This window comes from Scatophagus argus, chromosome 9 (assembly GCF_020382885.2).
Source record: "Scatophagus argus isolate fScaArg1 chromosome 9, fScaArg1.pri, whole genome shotgun sequence".
Classification (NCBI taxonomy): Eukaryota; Metazoa; Chordata; class Actinopteri; family Scatophagidae; genus Scatophagus; species Scatophagus argus.
In genome coordinates, this window is record NC_058501.1 from 15,497,161 (window position 1) to 15,517,295 (window position 20,135).

At 43.0% G+C, this 20,135-nt stretch overlaps 1 protein-coding gene across 10 annotated transcripts in view; it reads left to right on the top strand.

Annotated features, from left to right (window-relative positions):
- Window positions 1-18,996, top strand: part of efna3b (ephrin-A3b) — a 76,761-nt gene extending 57,765 nt beyond the window's left edge. For all 10 annotated transcript variants that reach the window (XM_046399341.1, XM_046399343.1, XM_046399346.1 and 7 more), the window contains 4 exons: window positions 9,299-9,591; window positions 11,186-11,251; window positions 12,249-12,326; window positions 18,185-18,996. In XM_046399341.1, coding sequence (XP_046255297.1) covers window positions 9,299-9,591; window positions 11,186-11,251; window positions 12,249-12,326; window positions 18,185-18,303 — 556 coding nt within the window. In that variant the 3' untranslated portion in view covers window positions 18,304-18,996. The remainder of the gene's footprint in view (window positions 1-9,298; window positions 9,592-11,185; window positions 11,252-12,248; window positions 12,327-18,184) is intronic.
- Window positions 18,997-20,135: the final 1,139 nt, after the last annotated feature.

Consider the following 20,135-nt stretch of genomic DNA (forward strand, 5'->3'; position numbering starts at 1 on the left):
AGAGAGGGAGAGAGAGGGAGGCTGGGGACGACAGATTGACAGGCCAGTAGAGGAAGGCAGTACAGGAGAGAGAGGTGCTGCTGGAGGAGGAGTGAGAGGACGTCAAAAAGATTGAACCTGAAATGAAAAATTGAACGAGAGACGGATGGGTGGACAGTGATAAGGATGGAGAGACAGAGGAGGAGAGTAGGGCAGAGCGAGTGATAGTGGATAGAGAGAGAGAGAGAGAGAACGAACAGAAGAGGGATGTTGCACTGATAGACTGTCGAGTCTGACAGAGTCTGCTCATGTTCAGTGGAGAGAGTCAGCCACATCATGAAATACTGACACCCCCAAACACACACACACACACACACACACACAACCAAACACAAGCTTGTAAAATCAACAGGATTTAAAGCCTAATGTGCATAATCATAGGTTTTCTCAAAGTACACCTCAGTTCACTTACATTCGCATTGCCGTGCATGCGACCAGCAGCAGTGTTCTGTTGTCGTCTGTCTTCAAGCTAAATATGTTTCTTTGCAAATTATTCCGTTTTCATGTTGTTTTATTGTTTATATCGACTTTCACAGCCTTTGCAGAGTTGTACGTTTCTGACAGGTAATTTACTGGAGTGTGAGGGAGATATGATGCAGCAGGCTGGACTCAAGCTCCAGACCTGCTTAGGAGTTATAATTGAAGATAGCAGAGCAAAGCTTTATGCAGTTCAGTACAGTAATCTTGTAAAAGACCACAAACACACACACACACACACACACACACACACACAGAGCTGTTGAGTGGTATACTGCACAAACTCAAAGTTCCACGCTGAGTGTGTGACCACCAGTCACTTGTAAGCTCTTTGTGTGCAGAGTTAAACTGTGGCATTGATAGATTTTTGGCTCATTCCTCGTCCAACAAAATCTCTGCGCTTGTCTTTCATGCCTTGCTTTGATAAAGAATAAAAATAGAAAACTGATGAAGATGAAGTGAGCCTGATTTTTTTTTTTTACTCCCTCGTTGTTTTACTCCATTGATTTCATGCAGCAAAATTATTTTCCTAAATGGGTAATTGAGCGCTTATCGCTTAGATTAGCATTGTGTCTCAATCTGCTTGCCTTAATTTCAGGCCTTTGTGACTGAGTGTATGCGAATGCATTTAATTAATTCTCCACATTACAGTGCATTAATAGAACATCCATAATGCTTGAAATGTTAGAGCTCAATGTCATCTTCTATCTGACAAGAATACTCAGGCGCATTTATACACTTAAAGACTTAATGCCGGTGTCTGATTGTCAGACCAGTTTATCTCACTACCCTCGTGCCTTGTGTGTTTGTGTGTGTGTGTTCCTGTGCGTGTTGTATACATTTGAGTCTGTGTTTATCCATCTCTTGTATCCTGAGAGTAACAGAGCTTTTATTTGTCCCCCAGACCCATGTGTGCGTCCTGCTTCTGGTCTTGTTGCATTGTGTTTTGTCTGAAAGGACTGAAAGGTTTGTGTGAGAAATGTTACAGCATGTCATTAAGTTGGCTGGTCGTAGAGTTTTACAGTGGTGCTTCTTTTTAAGTAACAGCTTGAAATGCTTCAATAAAACGTACACTTCAGTCCTTGTTCCACCTTTGGATGTCCCCTCGATGACACATATGAGGTCACACAGCCCTACACATCCAGCTGTTCGTGTAATACATAACCCATCCAAATATTGCTTTGAGCCCTCAGTAACACACCTCTGCTCCCCCTCTGCTTTTAGCCATAATTCTTTGTTCATACTGACATGTAACAGAAAAAAAAAATATATATCCGAAATGTATCTCCGAAAATGGTGCAAAACTGAATTTGCCACAGTAATAGGTGATGATTTGTAATAATGTGGAATAGTAATAAGTGGTACTTAATTAGCCATTAGAGAGATGGAGGGGAGATGGCGGATAAAGAGGGGATGGATGGGTTTTTGCACAAAGCAGTGAACCCCTGTAGCCCCCTCTTTTTTGCTACAATAGCTCCATGGCTAGGGCTTCTTCTGTCGTCATGGAGACTAATGTTGAAAGCCAGCTGTGGTTTTGTCTTGGAAGCCCATTAGGCTGGAGCTCAGTTGGCATTCCTCTCTGTCTTGCTTTTCTTTCTGGCTTCGTCTCCTTGGTCGTACAAAGGCGAAAATATTCTCTCTGTGTTTAACTTGTCTGTGATATCGGACGTGGGTCAAATAACAGTCGCGAATCATTCCGAGTCGTTTGTCTTTTTGCCTGCTTGAAGTGTTTGTTAGGGGATTTTTTTTTTGCTTACCTTAGCCAAGTTGACCACACACGCACAAACATTAAGCCGCGGCGCAGACAAGAAGCAAAGTGAGTTTTAAATAGATTTAATTTGTAGCTTATATGGTAGACCCCACCCACCTTCAAGTTCAAGGAGGTTAAAACAAGTGCAAGGAGATAAGGAAAAATTTGCAAATACTGTGTGACCTAGGTCATCTTGATGAATGACGCTAATTCTTATTCCACATTGTCCTTCTCCCTGGCAAGCACTGATTCTTGCCCCGGATCCCTTATTAAATTTGGCTCAGGAGGAGGATCTGAGTAATGTTGTTGTTGTTGTTGTTGTTGTTGTATAGAGAGACTTATCCAAGTACTGAAAGTCTTTTTCCCCGCAGCCCTGATATTCAAGCCTCCAGACCCTGACCCAAACACATCAGTCAGCGGGACACAGGTGCCATGTGACTCGGCCAGGAAGCGGGCTGAGGCAGGGAGGGAGAATGATTGTTATGCAGCAGATTGATCAGGTTTCACAGGACGCCTCCGAACTATCAATCTGAAGAACTGTGCACACAGCCGGTCAAGTGCGTGTGTGTGTGTGTGTGTGTGTTTTTGTGTGGTTTTAGCGCAGGCAGGGTCAGGGCGAGTGTTGTGTGTTTGGGACGGCGAATGCAAGAATCAATAGCTGGGTCAGAGGGTAATGTCTCACTGAGTGCTGAGTCTATACACAGCCATCAGACAGGATCACTATCAATCATGGGAGAGCTTAGGGAACATACACTCTCTTTCTCTTCTGTGTGTGTTTCTTTGCCTGTGCTGGCCCAGTGTCTGATGGGATCACTATTGCTCATGTCAGGGCTTTTGGAACAGAGACAGCAGGAGATGTAGGGGAAACAGAAGGATAGAGCGGCCCAGGAAGGATTGATGGGAGCAAAGTGATAGAATAAGAGCGAGAGATTGGTTGGTATTGGCAGATTCTCAGTGAATGACACTTGTGGGGGTGGGGGGCTGGTGTTAGAGATAGAAGAAGCCTTAAAGTGAAGAAACCCTCTGGAGCGTAAAATAGGCTGGGTGGTACGATTGTGAAATGGACGATAAATTAAAGTTGAAAACATAATCAATAAACACGCAAATTAAGGTAAAGACCTTATTCACAGGTTAAACAACACTTTTCTTAATCGAAGCGTCCTGTCTGTCTTCCTTTCCCTTCTTGTCTTTCATCCGCCCACATCTCTGATCTCCTCTCTCCTCGCCTTTTATTCTTTGTCGTCCCATTCAGTGATTCAGCGTGTGTTTCAGTCTTGGCTCCCGACCATCTGTTGTTTCATGCAGTTGTTCATTTTGATTCCCTCACATACATCCGTCTGTGTCGTGTGTGTTATGAATCACGTATGATTTATTGCACAAAAGAAATCACACGCATGTGCAGGAGAACATGCCTGTCATATGCATTATGGGTTAGGAGCGTGCCTGTCGAATGCGGCTGTGTGTAAAAGCGAGACAGCTCAGTTCAAAGGGCTAATAATGCCTGCCATTAGGTTTTGTGTGGCTGGAACACTCTCTCACACCACATAGTCAATATCCACACGCAGAGAGAGGAAGGGAGGAAGAGCGAGAGGGGATGGGGGGCACATGATGGATGGAGGATGGAGGAAGGAGAGGAGAGAGAAAGAGTGCTTAAGAGTCTGAGAGAAGTTAGACAAGAGCAGAGAAATGAAACAAACGAGGGAGAAGATGTGAGAAAGGGGCGGAAATAGAGAAAGATTCAGAGTGCTGCTCGTGTTATGGGATCATGTCAGTGCTGTGTGTGAGGCCGCTTGGCAAGAAACCCTGTTAGCTGTAATACTTTGATCAATTACCAATGATGAGCCATGTATGTGTGTGTGTGTGTGTGTGTGTGTGTGTGTGGTGGCCTTGAGAGAAGGCAGCATATTCCAGTCTGTTGGACACACTCTAGACAGGTATTGATTTCAATGGAGAGAATTTAGAACCTACTCAACCACTACACCCTATACGAGCCCTCCCTTTACAAGCACACACACACACACACACACACACACCACAGACACAGACCCAAACACATGCATGTTCCTCCAGTGGTTCAGGAAGAGGGATGGAGGGGGGGTAATAAAAACAGACAGAAGATGAGAAAAGAGAAAGATGGAATTCTTATTCACCACAGCACCACATGTCTGTATCTTCAGTGTCCGCTGATATTGAATTAGAAGGCGTTACTAAGGGACAGTCTGTTTTTAAACACTCGTGTCCACTGCTTTCTCTCAGACAAAAGCCCAAACTTAGCTGGAAACAGGAATAGAAAACAAATGGAGGTAAAGAGACAGGAGAGAGAGAAAGGCAGAGCAGAGGGAGGGGTAGGAGCAGGATACAGAAGGATGGACTCCTGTCTGTGTTTGATGAGGGCCTCATTGATGCTACAGATCCCTGGGAGTCTCCATTCAGCAGGGGAGCCATTCAATTATACCTACCGCTCCGCTGGCTGATTGGAGTCGTCCCGCTACAATGTTAGCATCTCTGTACCGAACTGAGATGGGATTAAGAATTCTGGCCTCAAGAGGCAGAGTGGCTTTTAAATCCTGATTGGCAATCATTTGTAACACTGGTGGACAAGTTTTAATCCAGCCCAACCTTGTGCCCATCAGGAGTGTCTCCTTTGATTTCTTTAACCTTGATTTAGCAGGACATGCATGCTATTTTTATTTATTTATTTTATCATCAGTTACACACACTTGCACCCTCACAACACAACCACATGCCCATTTTTTCACCCAACGTGCAACAGTTTTAACTAAACTAAACTGTTTTTGGTGATTGCACACACTGGCAGCTAAGTCTCCCAATGGCAATGGCAGTTTGTCTCGTTATGAATGTCTCCCTGATTTACATGGTGATGTCCAAGGCCACAGATGAGATTATTTGTGAAAGTTTCTACAAAGGGACATTTTCGAACATTTGCAAAACGTGTCAGTATAAGTAACATTTCCCTCCCGAGAATATTCTGCTCGAGCACGGGTTAGCTTTCACGCCCGATCTTGACACTTCTGACAGGTTTGCAAAATGAATCGCAAATTGACCAGCACTGTGTAAATAATAGCGACTCACCTAAGAGGCACACGTGGATGATTTTGGTGTCCTCATTGCTTAGGCTCACCAATGTGAGTGGTGTGTATTCAGCGTGACGCCGTGCTGATGGTTGAAGTGGAAAACTACACTCACTTAAATCTTCCAGCTTCCAGCACACCCCCCCCCCACCACCATCTTACCAACAGAGAAGAGCAGAGTAAGCTGGGCCTCCAAGCTCTTGTTACAAAAAGAAATGATTGCTCTTACTGTCAAAGTGTTTTATTGATGTACAGTGCTCCAGCAGCCCAGGCAGATAATGGGCAGGCAGGGGGTAACTCTGTGGCATTATGTTGCCTATGACTGTTTTATATAGGCAACATACTCTCTCTCTTTTCTCTCTGGCTCTCTCTCACACTCTCTGATGTGATTTTACAGTAGTGACATTGATCCAGGCCCACTTTGATCTTGCTCTTAGCTGTTGCTCCTTCTCGCTCCCTCCCGCTATCACCCTCCGCTCCCTGGTGGCCAGACTCGGCAGCTTTTAACCCCGACCACCCCTCGTCTCATCCCATAAATCTTTCTCTCCATCCTTCCATCACTCCATCCCTCTGGTTGTCTTTTTGCTCCTGGAGGCCTCTGCTTGGCTCGTTCAGAGTTGTGTTGATGAAAAAAAAAAAAAAAGTCCCGCTCCATCTCTCTGCTTGCTCTGAGAGGTATCACTTATGAGAGAGGAAATTAGCGGTGATTCAACAGAAAAAGAAAAAAGGGAGGCAGGAGGAGGGGGCAAAGGAAGGCAGCGCATCATGACATTTCATAATTTCCAGGGATCACGACCAGCCAAATAAACGCCACTGTCATAAAGTGGAATAATAATTAAAGAAAAACAAATAAGACTGCACATTTTTAGATAAAATGAGAATCTGGATTTTCTCAGTCAAAGTGGGATTTTTCACTGAATTCTCAGGGAAACCAGTTTATTGGAATTAAAATATTCATTCTCTTTTGTCTTGAAGCAGACTGACGGAAGCACATGATCATGACTGGTATGGTTCTGTCACATCTACTTTGCACAAAGGAAAGACCACATTCCCAATAGACAGTTTATATCCAACTGCTTCACTTTAATAGTGAACATAAAAACTTAAGTTGCCATGCGGTCAGTTCATGGATCTTTCCATCAGAAATGTGCTTTTTTTTTAATCATTGTCAAAGAGCCTGTTTTGTTCATAGATTCATTTAATTCTGTCTGCACATATTAGCACACACATACCACTGTGGCTGAAAGCATAAGGATTAAAACCTTACAGCCCCTGTGCAATAAATATTATATTACTGAAAAAAAAATTTTGTTGAGACTTTGGTTGTTTGTTTGCTGACTTCGTTGTCTGGAACTTCGCGTACCTGTACTTTGTGCAGTTGTTGAATTGGATATATATATATATATATATATATTATTCTCATACAGTAGTATGAGTATATGCACAGTTTCAAAAACACTTTGCTGCATACTTTACCAACCAGTCGTAACAGCACAACACATCAGACAACAGCCCCAAAAATCACCACAGAGTTTTATTAACACCCTTCTGACGCACTGACCGTGACATTTACAGAATTTACACTATAAAGAGGGATTAGGGTCCCTTTTTCTTCCACTTATACATCTACATCTTCTTTCAGTCTCTTTCTCTTTTCGTGGAACTGATTGGAATTGGTTTTCTGTCTGTTCATCAGTCATGAAAGTTTAACTGCACGTAATAAAGATCCCAACGCTGTATCAACACAATTCTGTTATTGAATAAATGTTTTGTATTGACAGCTGACAGAACCCCAGTCTGCTAAAGAGTCAGCATGCACCCCTGATTACAGTGTGAGGTTTCACCAAGTCACATCAAGGCTGATTTATCGAATTATGTTCAACAGTTCTGTTTTTCTGTTCACGCAGTGTACATGAGACAGCAGAGGCTTGATTAAAAATCAGTACCTTTAATACCTTTAACTGACCGTGTCTAATTTCTGATTGTCTGATGTGGTCTCAGACTGTTGCAACACTCATATTAGACAAACTTATATTAAGTCGCCCATGTGTTGTATTTTTATGTGTGTATGATCAACCATCCACCACCAAACCAAAGCGGGCTAATATGTGCACTTGGCCAGACACACACACACACACACACACACACACACACACACACACACACACACACACACACACACACACACACACACACACACACACAAAGTCTCATAGTGGGAATCCTAAAGCCAGCTTTTATCCCAGAGAAGTGATTTACTTCCAGATTACTCGAGATGCTCCAAGTTGCCCTCCCCCTCATTTTTCTCTCCTTCTTTTTTGCCATTAACCCTTCATCTAGGAGAACTTGCTTTTCTTTGGTAGCATAAAACTCTCCAGCCGCCTCTTTTTCTTTTCGGGCTGCTCTGTTCTGGCGCTCTCTGCTCTTTTTTACTCAATTTGCATTCACGCCTCCCTGGTGGAACCAAACTCATCCCTCACTCGTGGTCTTTCTCTCTCTCTCTTCATCTCTCTCTCTCTCTTTTTTGCATTCACTATAAATATAGTTCCCTTGAAGCATTTTCTGCTTTTTTAACCACTAATACCACAAGAAGTAAATCTCTTCTGCAGGCTAGTAAATGATGTAATGAGAGAAAGCGAGGAGAGGAGAGGAAGAGGAAGAGGAAGAGAGCAAAGGATGATGTTGAACAATTAATCTTCCGTTCATATTACTCTGAGTGAAAGAGATGAGAGAAATTGAGAGCATGGAGAGAAAGACAAATTCAGGAAGGATTTGAAGAGAACGGTGAGAAGTGTTGGAGAGAGGGAAACATTGGGAACAGCGTTTCGATCTTCATTTAATAATTGAATAATAATCTCCCTGGAGACATGACCTAGAACTGGCAAAGACGGAGAGAGGCTGCACCAAGCTGAGGACGACACACTGCTGCCCCCTTGTGATTTTATGATGTCACCACTATACCACCTGAGTGTGTGTGTATGTGTGTGTGTGTGTGTGTGTGTGTGTGTGTGTGTGTGTGCATGCATGCTTATCGGCATGTGTATGATTTACAACTGCAACCTGTCTCTGTCACACAGATATGGGCTTGTGTCTGTGATGGGGAGAAAAAGAGGGCTTTTGGATGTCAGGAAAGAATCTATTTCACTTTGTCACACAAACTACACACACATACACTCCCAGACACAGAATCAGACCTTATCTTCCTGTCAAGCCGAGGCTTTTTTAGGGTTGACACTGATATATGAGCTTTGGGGGGAGAGAAACGTGGCCAGGACGTTGACGGCTGACGTGAGCGCAACGTTGCGCTCAGGTTGATGTACGAGCACTGGGGTTAGGGGACAAAACTGCGCTGACACCAAGAGAAGGAGCTGCGGTCCTGGGACCTTCGGTCCATACTGAAGAGCCAGCTCCACATTCTCTGCATGCAGCAGGCCTACAGCCAATAATACACACATACACACACACCTGCTTTGTGTTATTAATAACTCAATAACTCTCAGTCAAAGATTTGTTTGACCCTGAGTTAGCGTTCGAGCTGAGAAGCAGCTGCATCTGGAATGCAGCATAGCATACAATGGTGTGAGATGTTATGTCATGTTTGCAGTGATGTATGTGATGTGTATGAGTGTGGTGTGAAGACCCAAAAAACTCTAAACATGTTGCAGGCACAACCAGGAATTAGAGAGTTAACAGCTTTCATCCTCAATGTGGAGCAGACGTGTATTTCATTTATTTATCTTATTTTTCTTTGGTGCTAAGAGCTACATATAATGTCGAAGATGTCGAATTTTTTTCTAGTTAGTTTGAAATAGTTTTGCAAATGTGATTAATTGTGTGTTTAAATGACACATTTGATTAATTTCAAAGAGGAAGATGTAAATGATACGGCCCATGATCTGATTTGTTTCCACTTTCTCCGTCTTTCTCTCCATGTGTCCAGTCTGCACAGGGAGGGCTACACGATGCAGGTGAACGTCAACGACTACCTGGACATCTACTGCCCTCATTACAATGACAGCCAGCGCATGGTGGGCACTGGTGAGCAGTACATCCTCTACATGGTCAATTACCGTGGATACAGGAACTGCGACCCCCAGCTGGGCTTCAAGAGGTGGGAGTGCAACCGGCCCCACGCCCCCCACGCGCCCATCAAGTTCTCGGAGAAGTTCCAGCGCTACAGCGCCTTCTCGTTAGGCTACGAGTTCCACGTTGGACAGGAGTACTACTACATTTGTGAGTCAAATCAATAGCCAGTATCGTGTCAGTACATGTCACCATTAAGTCCTTGTACATGTCCTCAAAATATAAACAAAAACAATACGGTAAAACATGTTATTCTTGCAGGAGGTCGGTGAGATTAGAGACACGCCCTGTAAGAATAAACATGTTATTTTTAATGTTAAATGGATTTGATGATTACTCCATCCATCCTCAGGTAATTTCAGGATAACAAATTGCTGTTTCACATCTAATCATATCACTCTGCAGTTAAGCAGGCTCATCCATTTTGTTGATAGGTAATCAAATTAACTCTCAACACCTTGCACCAATATGACACTGTATAAATAATGAACTTTTAGCTTGTCATAAAACCATTTTAAAACAAATACTTTAGGCCTAGGATAAATGTCTCATGCATTTCATGGCTCTGTAATGAGCGCCGTGCTCATTTAGACTGCATTACTTGATAGAAGATGTCTCCAGAAAGTTGCTGTCGGCTCTGCATCAAAGTCAGAGCGCTGCTCTGTGCTTCACTACAGAGAGACGGCTCCTTGTTTTTGTGAAGGCAAAACCTCAAAAAAATGAAAATTGGTTATATTTATAAAGAATATGTTATTTACATGCAATAAATTTAACTTTTGGCCATTTGAATGTATGCTTTTATCAAATACAGCTCCACAACATATATCACAGGTGTAAAGACTAAAATGAGTGATGGCACTCCAATGTGCTTCATACATTAGTGAAGATCAGTGACATATTTTAACATGTAATGCCACAGGGCCATACAGTTGGTGTTTTTTCATGTCCATCCTGTGTCTCAGTAGGCCTCAGTGGTCCAGTTTTTCCTCCCACATTCCAAACACACACCTTGGATATAAACAAGAGCATCAGAAAATTCTGAAGCAGAAGTCTCTACCTGAAACTTTGAGAAAGTCACTATTTGAAAATTTATTTAGTTGATCTGTGCTGTGTGTTTAACAATCCTTCTATACAACATGTTTTGTAGTATTTTATCTTTTTCATGTAGGAGTGGTGAGTCACACAACAGGAGATAAAAGTGATATGTCAACTAGACGTGTTCAAACCACTACTCACACAGTTGTGCTTTTAACTTTCCACAACATCTGGTAAACTGCAATAAAAATACTTACCACTCAGCCTGTGACAGTCACTGTTATGGTAGGAGTTTGCCCCTTGCACTGATTGCTTTTGCCTCCTCATACACTCATTTCACTCTGCAGTAATACGTATGATTGCTGTTGGCAAATACAGCTGTAAATCACCCACAGTGGTTGTATAATGTTAGTAGAGTTTTGGATATGTTTTTTCTGGAGGTTTAACCGCGTTTAATGTGTGGACAGGCGCATCTGGCTGATATCCAGTCTGTTTAACAAGGTCAGTATCAGTGACACTAATACTGATCCAGTGGTGCATCACTTAGTGCTGTAAAACACACTTCTTATCAGAAGATCACCAGACAGAACATTTGCAAAACCCAGCTTTTGTTGGTTTTCTAGAAGACCGCAACGTTGAAAGCTATGCAACGTGTGAACACACACTCATAGCATGATGCTGATCTATTGTGCGTTTCATGTTTTCACAGCCACACCCACCCACCACCACGGCCGCAGCTGTCTGAGACTACGAGTGTACGTCTGCTGCTCCACGGGTGAGTCTTTCACTTGTTTGTGTCTGTCTGTTTGTGTGCGTGTGACCTGTAATGCTTGGACCTGTTCGCATACGGTCTTTGCACCCATCTGGCCACTCTACCCATCTGGTAGGCACTGGGCTCCCCATGAATCCCCCCCCCCCTCAACACACACACACACACACACACTGGCATGCAGATGCATGCACAAACTAAATACAGTCTGAAACGGGCAGAGCTATTAATACTCCTGCTGAGTTTCCCCTGCAGTGTTTTCACTCACAGCACAGAATCCCCCTTGCTCTTCTTCTTCTTTTTTCTCTCTCTCCTTTTCTGTCTCTCCCTCTTCTTTCCCAGCTTGCTTTCCCTGCACAGCAGCAGATAGGAGCAGCTCCAGCTTTGAAGGCCATCACCCCCACCTCCATCCTCTCCTCTCCTCTCCTCTGCGCTGCTCTCTCCTCCGTCCTCCACCACCCCTCTTTCCCCTCTCCCTGTCAGAATCCATTTATTGCTGTGTGCGGTCAGTGGGTGGCTATGTATATGTAGTGTTAACCTCTCTCGCTCGCTCTCCTGCCTCCCTTCAATCTCTCGACCCTCTCTCGCCCGCTCATACTCACTCACACACACACAGACTTTGATCCCTGGCCTGTCTGGTCCTTTTAACTTCCACCGCCCTGTGGTATTAACCTCTCCTCCCTTTCACCCCCCGACTACATCGTTCTTCTTTCTTTTTCACACACTGACTCTCTTCAGTTTGATCTGCCTCCCTTCACCTCCCTTCTCTCCCTCTTTCTCTCTCTCTCTTTGGTGATGTTTTGGCTTGTCAGTCTGTCTGCTCCGGGGGATTTTTTAACCCCCACACCGTTGCGTTGCTGCTCTCTCGCATGTTTCTCTCTGGATGTCAAGCTGAATGTAATTAAAATCCTTAGGGTTGGAGCAATGGTTTAATCCCTCCACCCTCACACTTTGCTGCCCTCTTTTTCTGTCTCACTCAGTTTCTTCTCTCTCTGTTTTTCAGCCTCTGATGTGGATGATGAGCCGGACCCTACAGAACCAGACTACACGCTTAGACCAGGCCTAAAACTTGACGATACTGGTGAGTCACATACACGCTCACTTAAACTTATGGTCACATGACGCTGAGTAAGCGTGGAACACACCTGTCAGGCCCGTCTGCTTTCAGACGTTGACTCATGTTTATTATTCAGATCACATCAGTGTTAACTCATGGAAATCATATTATTCACACTTTTCAAGCTGCCATATTGAAGTAAAAATATAATTATTCCGTTTTTTTCTCTTATTTTCTACAAATCCCAGCAACTGATCTCTTGATGCTGTTTGAGTTCAATAATTCTATCAGTGGCCTTCAGCTACAAACTTGTTTTTGTGGCTGGGCACCACAAATTATACCACAAATGCATTTTCAGATTTTTAAAAAACTCTCAGCAGTTTCCTCAAACAGCTGCTCATCGTTACTTCTTAACAAACGTGACTCAAACAGGACTAAATGGTGCATTTTCAGTGGTGGATTAATACACATTTGGTGCTCTACTGAGCATGTAAACATGCAAGATGGTGCATGTGGGACTAAACTTCAGTCCGTGTGTTAATAATGATAATGAAATGAATGATAATAATAATGAAATGAAATGATAATAATGTCACCCACACGTGGTTCACTTATATTTAGGAATAGATTAATTGTTGATTTCATTATAATTGTAATTTAACAAACCGATTCAAAATATTAATTTCTCTATTATTGGAAACAGAAAATCATAATTAGATTCATGGATATGGGTCTGAAAAAATAAAAATAACAGATCGAGGTGAATTTTGTGTTTTCATATTGTCAACTGGAAATCAGAACTTGCCACACTTGTCAAAAGCATCCGGTCAGGCTGCATTCACGCACAACTTGCTCCACCAATCAGATAGTTGGGGCAGATTGCATCAAGCCTGACATCAAGTCCCTGATACACCTGGTGCTGCTCTGGGATCACACATTTATATGAACTGAACAAACTAATCAACATTTTATATTGACTCCAAGCTTCTCCAATTTAAATTATGACAGCTGGACAATAAGAGGACACTGACTGCAGAGACTGTAGTGAGTCACTCTGCAGTGAAGCTTTAGAGAGAAGATCAACAATGAAGAAAAATAGACAATAGAGAGGGTCATGTCCTCAAATCCCCAGTGGGAACATACAGTTATCTTTTCAGGGATTTTTTTGACAATGATAGCAAAGACTGAATAACCTAACCTTATAATTTAAAGACCAACAGCTGATTGATCATTGCTATTTGATGGCAGGATTGACGGGTTTGCAGCATCAGAAGTGGACAATTAAAGTGAAATGTACCATTTTCAAAAGAGACTTTCAGCACAGTTAACTTTACAGCACCAGCTGGCTTGGCAAGCTGCTGAACCTGCTAAACAGTTACATGCATATTCATTTCACGCTCACTGTTTTCACCCAGATAAGCAAAGAACACAGCGTTTCCATGGATGGTTCCTAGAAAAAGTCATTGTTTAGATTTCCTGTAGTTAGTTAACTGCTAGATCGCGGCAGATGCTCCCAGCTTGCCCTTCTGTTGCTGTCACAACTGGTGAGATCTTGGGAATCAAGCTGAATCAGTTAGCACTGGAACTGTATGAAATTTGGGAGCGTTTTAAGGGAGAAGCTGAGCAGTAAATCAACAAGAGGCAGACTTTAGGGCAATCACTCACATGATGATATGGTGCTTCTCTATGTTATGGCAACAGCAGCGCAGTAGCGCAGTAACATCACGTACAGCTAGCTAGGCGTAGCTGGTTGCCACCATCACACAAGCAGACATGTAGGTATCAGTCATGTAGCGTGTCTAGCGTTCACCCTGTTCTCAAAGGTAGCCTGTAAAGTATGCTGCCGTGTTGTTGTTAATCAGTGTGTGCGCACGCACGCACGCCCGTATGCGTGCACTTGCGTAATAAATCACTCTGTTCTCATAACTGTCAGAAGAAAACTCATCACTGGCTGCGACGAATGGCTGCAGGTCATATGAGTTTGTTGAGATACCTCTCCCTCTCTTCTTTCCCTCCGTCTGTCATTCTTTCATCTTGTTTTTCTCTCACTCCATCTCCTTCCTCCATGCCCTCCTCATCCTCCCGCCCTTTAATTCCCATCCTCCATTTTTCCTCCCGGAGCACAAGTAGGAATGCAGTGGAGGGGAAAGCCACCAAAAATCGGTTTATTCACCTTTTGATGTGTGAAATTGAAGTTTTTCCCTTCTTTAATTTTTTTTTTTTTTCAAAATGATATTAATCTTGGGGTTATAGTATGCATTGAGCTTTAAAAATGATGTGAGCTTTATTAAAATATAGAGATAATTTTATTCCAAAATTATATTTGCTTGTTTGGTTTGTTAATGTTCTTTTTAGCCTATGCAAGTACAGATTGGTAGCTCACCTGTGCTTTTGTATAACTGCATGAGTTCAAAATCACTATGTATCAGTATGTATGTGTGTGTAATTACAAGTTATACAAGATGATACAGAAAAAAGCTGGTTATTTCCACAGTAGAATAGTTGTATTGGATGCACTTGAACAGATAAGGAATGTGGATTACATGAAAATACATTTAATATTAAGTCCACGGCCCACACAATAGCAGAGCCCAAATTACTCCAGCTCCTATGGGTCATTTTCACCTGTAGTGCTGTGTTGCCAATTAAATTAATAGCATAACCCAAGTGGTGCAATAGGGAGTGAAGAAATCAGCAGGGAGCTGTGAAAAGAGCTGAAAACAAAGAAGCTGTACAGTTTCCTATTCCCCTCCCTCTGTCTCCATTCCTCCTGACTGCCGATTAAACTCATCGCATCATAGTTTTAATTATCGTTATTCAAAGTTCACATCAGCACGTTCGTGCAAACACAAGGCGACACACAAACTGCTCGTTTCAAATCTGCCCGATTAGCGTGTCTGAAAATGTTTAACTAAGCTGAATGTTGCACGCTCATATCGTAAACCACCCATCTACCTCTCCCCTTCGCTGCTCTCAGTTTATTTCCTGGGCGCTGCCCCTTTCAATCAGTGTCTGCAGCTCAACAGTGGTTCCCTCCTGAATACAGCTTCTAGTATTAGATTTCATTTAGATCTCATTTACAACACAGATGGAATGGTGCTAGCAGCTCCCCACGCAGCCATGTGATTACTGACGGCTTTCAGTGGGAGGATACTCATTTACCAACCCTGTTGGCTCAGGTTACTGCATCTGACGATCAGGTCCGGCCATTAGCGGGGAAAATCAGAAGCTTTTTCTTTAATGGGGTTTATTGCAGCAATTACCGCTCCTTTAACCGACAGGGCGTTTAGGTTTCTTTGTAGGCAACATCAGGTTCTCAGTGCACAGAACAAACTGAATGTCACCTGTGTTACCTGTGTTTTTATAACAGTTGTAGAAACAGTTCAGTTATATGTTTCAATTAAAGATATTTTTAGTGCATAATATCCAATAAAGGTCTGGGAAAAATATATGAAAAACCTCATTTTATATTATGATTGAGATTTCATACAAACGTGCTTTGGACCTGCTAATTTAAGGCTACGTGCTCATTCAGAAAAGAAAGGGATTCAGCAGTGGTTAAAATATATACGAGTTACTTTAAAAAAAAAGGTCATTGCTGCAGGTTCAAGCTTCCTGTTCTTTACTTCAAAATCATCAGGAAGTGGTATCAAAAAAAAGCTAATTAGTGTCAGATGATTGCTCAGGTACATCAGTTAGGCAGATGAGGTCCCTCCCGAAACTATATGGAAGTGTCTTAAGAAACCACTGGAATGACCCTTTAACCCTCTGGAGTCATTGTCCATTTTTGACTACTTTTGATTTTACCTTTAAATTTCAGCTTAAAAATGGTTTACTGTGCCTTCCCTATAAATTTTAAATCTCAAAAACTATGTACAAATTTAGCAAAGTTATTTAACAAGTTATTTATAACAAGTTATTTACAACTATTTACTTTAAAATGCACTAAATACCTCAGGCATTTTTTGTACAGATATTTACAACTATTTGCAACACAATCTGGTGTCACAATAAAATGCACACACAAATTATTTCTGCATCGCATATATCGTTTATCATAACTCGGGTTTTACTTGACATATTACAGATTTTAAAAAGTTGTATATAGTCTGAAGTCCCCGCTTTTGACACAAATTAAAACAGAGACTCAGCTACGTCATCTTGTTGCGAAATGCGATTAAGACTCGCCGGCGCATCCCTCGACTTCCGGGGGGTTAATGAGGACATTCTGATCTTGGAACACCACAAATTATAACCTCTAAGCAGACAACTACATGGTTGAATCAACACCTCTCTCACAACAGCAGTAATTATGATAATACCTGTTACAGGACTCTTGAACAATGTACTTGGGTTTCTGTTTTCCACGCCACTCATTGTATTTAAAACACAATGTCCAGGTGTTAAATTGCCATATTCAGTACTAAGCTGCATAAAAACAAGAAAAGTTCAACATACACATGGTCTATTTCTTGTAATTTAGTTCAGACAGAAACCACTACAGCTGATTGCTGCTGACAAATGCAAACACATACACACATGTTCACACACATAGGCCCCACACACACACAGTCAGATATCTCCTCATTCTTGTCAACATGACATTCAATTTCATAGATGCCTCTAGGTGTCTGAGCTCCCTAATTATCAGGCGGATGCTGCCTGCTTTCCTGCTCCAAAATGTGACATACACACACACACACACACACACACATGCACAGTAATACGCATCGCTTCATCATGTGAGCTGATGTTTGGCTCGGGAACATGTCAGAAGGTCACAAAGTACGTCACACGCCCCCCTGCACAAACATCGTGCCAGCTATGTGTTTGTGACAGTCAATGAGAGACAGTGGGCAAGTGTGCATGTGTGGAATAAGGCGATTAGTAGCTCTGCACTTCAGAACCAGTTTTGCAAGAAGCTCCACAGTCTGCTGTTTGTGTCTTCTAAACCACATTTCTCTGTCAGTCAGCGCCAACGTAACAGTGTCCTGACCCCTCGGCGGCGTTCTCGGTTACAGAGTGGTCAAAGCGTTTAACCTGAGCTCCGCTGCTGCACAGACCTCATTAGATTGACCAGCAGAGCATACCAGAAGAGGCCATCTCTAAAACCAGGTGTCAGCCAGTCATTACTCTGCTGTCCAACCCACAGAGCAGCTGGAAATATTCTGGAGCTAGATATGGCGGCGAGTGGAAACAGTGAGAACATCCGTACTCCTCTCAGATGGTATCTTGAAAAGAAAATTATGCTTCTGTCTAGCCTCATTAATCAAGTGACTACAGAGGGTGTGTCTGACCACACGTGTGTCTCATAAGTGTATGCGTGCAGCAAACTGTCTGGTGGCTTGTGTTTTTTTTGCATATTGACTAGACGTGAACTCTCAGCATGTAGCCCGCAAACAAAAGACTGCAGCCAAACTATTTTTAGGATGTGTCCAGGTGTACATGCGGGGGGGGTGGGTTATAGTATATACAGTCTGTGTGCATGTAAAGGTATGCAAGTGTGTGACTGTGAATGTGTCACTTCATTAGAACAATAAGCTCTTTGATAACAGCTGCAGCACACCGTGGCACTGCTGTTGGCTTGTCTTTCTAGCAGCCTCACCATGTTTTAGTGGGAGTGTGACTCTGTGCTGTGCTGTCTCTCTTTCTCAGTCAGTCTGCCTCATTAAAAAAAAATGTGGTCGTGTTCTAGTAACAGCCGTGCTGTGTAAGCAGATTAGAGCACAACTAGTAGCAGAGATAAACGTATCTTTTTGCTTTATTTTGTTTGTTTTTTTTACGCATTGAAAAAAATGAATTGTGAAATGAAGGCATCACTCTCTTTCATTAGTTCCCTTCCCTTTGTTTCCCTTTGTTTGATTTTGGTGTCTTTTTTACAGATGACTTTAACTCGTTTGTCCCCAAGCTGGAGAAGAGTGTCAGCGGAAGCAGCCCATCCAGGGATCGCCTCCTTCTCACCGTGACGATGCTCCTTCTGGCCGCTCTCTTCATCTCCTAGCAACGGCCATCCCATCAGCGTCACCATGCCAACTAGCCTTGGGAGGGTGTACAGTATCAACGGGTGGCAGAAAGGGAGGTGGGGTGGGGGGGGTCAGGAGGAGAGGAGAGTTAAGAAACCGCAAATAGAGCAAAAGGCAAGAAGAGCAAGAAAATTAGAGTTGTGAAGCATCACAGTGCGTGTGTGTCTGTGTGTGTGTGTGTGTGTGTGTGTGTGTGGTGTACAGCTGTGTGTTTGAGGGAGTGTGGTTCTACTGGAGTCAAAACACCTTCAGGTACTCGGCGACACAGACTGAAATGTTTGTTGAGTTAAAGTCAGCCGGTGCATACAGATGCGTGTGTGTGCATGCGTGCGTGTGCGTTTATGTGTGTGTGTGTTTAGCTTGTCGAATGATACACACCACACAAACCATTTATACAACAGGAGGGATGGGCCTGAAATCCTAATAAAAAGAAGAAAAAGCATAAAATCTACTGAAAACCATTTGAAGACTTTCCCCGGGATCTGATTGGCTGAAACTCTTCCTTAGGGCTAGTTGCCATAGTTTCTTGCAACAAGACTTAAACTGAACTCAAATGAACTGAATCAAATAGATTTCAGCAGAACTGAACTGAAATTGCCTTTTTTTTGTTGTTGTTGTTGTTGATGTTGTTGATCTTGATGCTGGGAACTTGTCCCAGTCCACAGGGGGGGGGGATTAAAAAAAAGGAACCAGCTGAAAAACTGCGCAGGTCCTGATTAGGAGACTAGTCAAAGTAGCTGATAGTTCATAAGCACACCCTGGGACTCCAGACGACGGTGTTTTAGTTGTCATCTCCACTCTGCTGTGTCATCCTGTGTTCACCATGAGTCTCCAGCACGTCTCTAATGAAGCCAACAGGACAGGACGGGGTGAGGGGGAAATACAGAGCATTTAAACATTGAATCATTCACCTAAAAATCAACTGGGAGGAAAATGAAGTGGGAGGAATTTACTGTAGTTGTGCCATTACACAGAAGCCGCACGCGTTTGTTGATATTATAAGTTGCTGTGTTACTTTTCTGTCCTGTCTTCGGAGTACTCGGTTAGTCCCTCTGTCATCCTCCGAGGTTAACGAAGCACACGATGGCTACGGAGCACTCAGCAATACTGCCCTCCTCTCAACCGACTGCAGGCTGTTCGGAGGGGAGCGAGAGGAGCAGGGAGGAGGGACGACTGGGGGGGGGGGGAGGACAGTCACTGCACAAGTACCTGTGAACAGATCCAAGTCCAGGACAATAGGAAGCTCTCCACTGGTCAGTGTTGGTACAGCAGCCTCATCTCTGTAAAACCATTTGTCAGATGGCACGTGTCGACTGTCATACTGTTTCCGTATGAGTGTTTGTGCGTCTGCTTGAGTGACAAAACATATTTCTGAGTGTGCCATGTGAGAGTGAGAGAGACTATTTTAAATGGTACTAACAGCCTGAAAATACATCCACATACTGTACATCTTATGAGTATGAAAATGCAAAATACATGTAAAAAAAAAAAATAAAAACACAACTCAAGCAACAAGTAATAAACACAAACCAAGTGCTCTGGTGGGAAGGTACGACAAGTCAAAACCCAAACAGCTGTACCAGTTAGTTGCTGCACAATAAGGTTTCCATAGCAACTAGCACCTTATTCACCATGGTTACCCCAACCTGCCATCGATGGACTGCACTAGGGCATGGTTTACCATAGTAGCTGATAACAATGGTCAAGGTGATGATGAGTATAAAGATAATGAAGATGATGATGGACTGCAAGCTAAACCGCTGGCCGCCCAGGTCACGCAGCGTTGTGTGAGACGTTCAAATACTTGTGT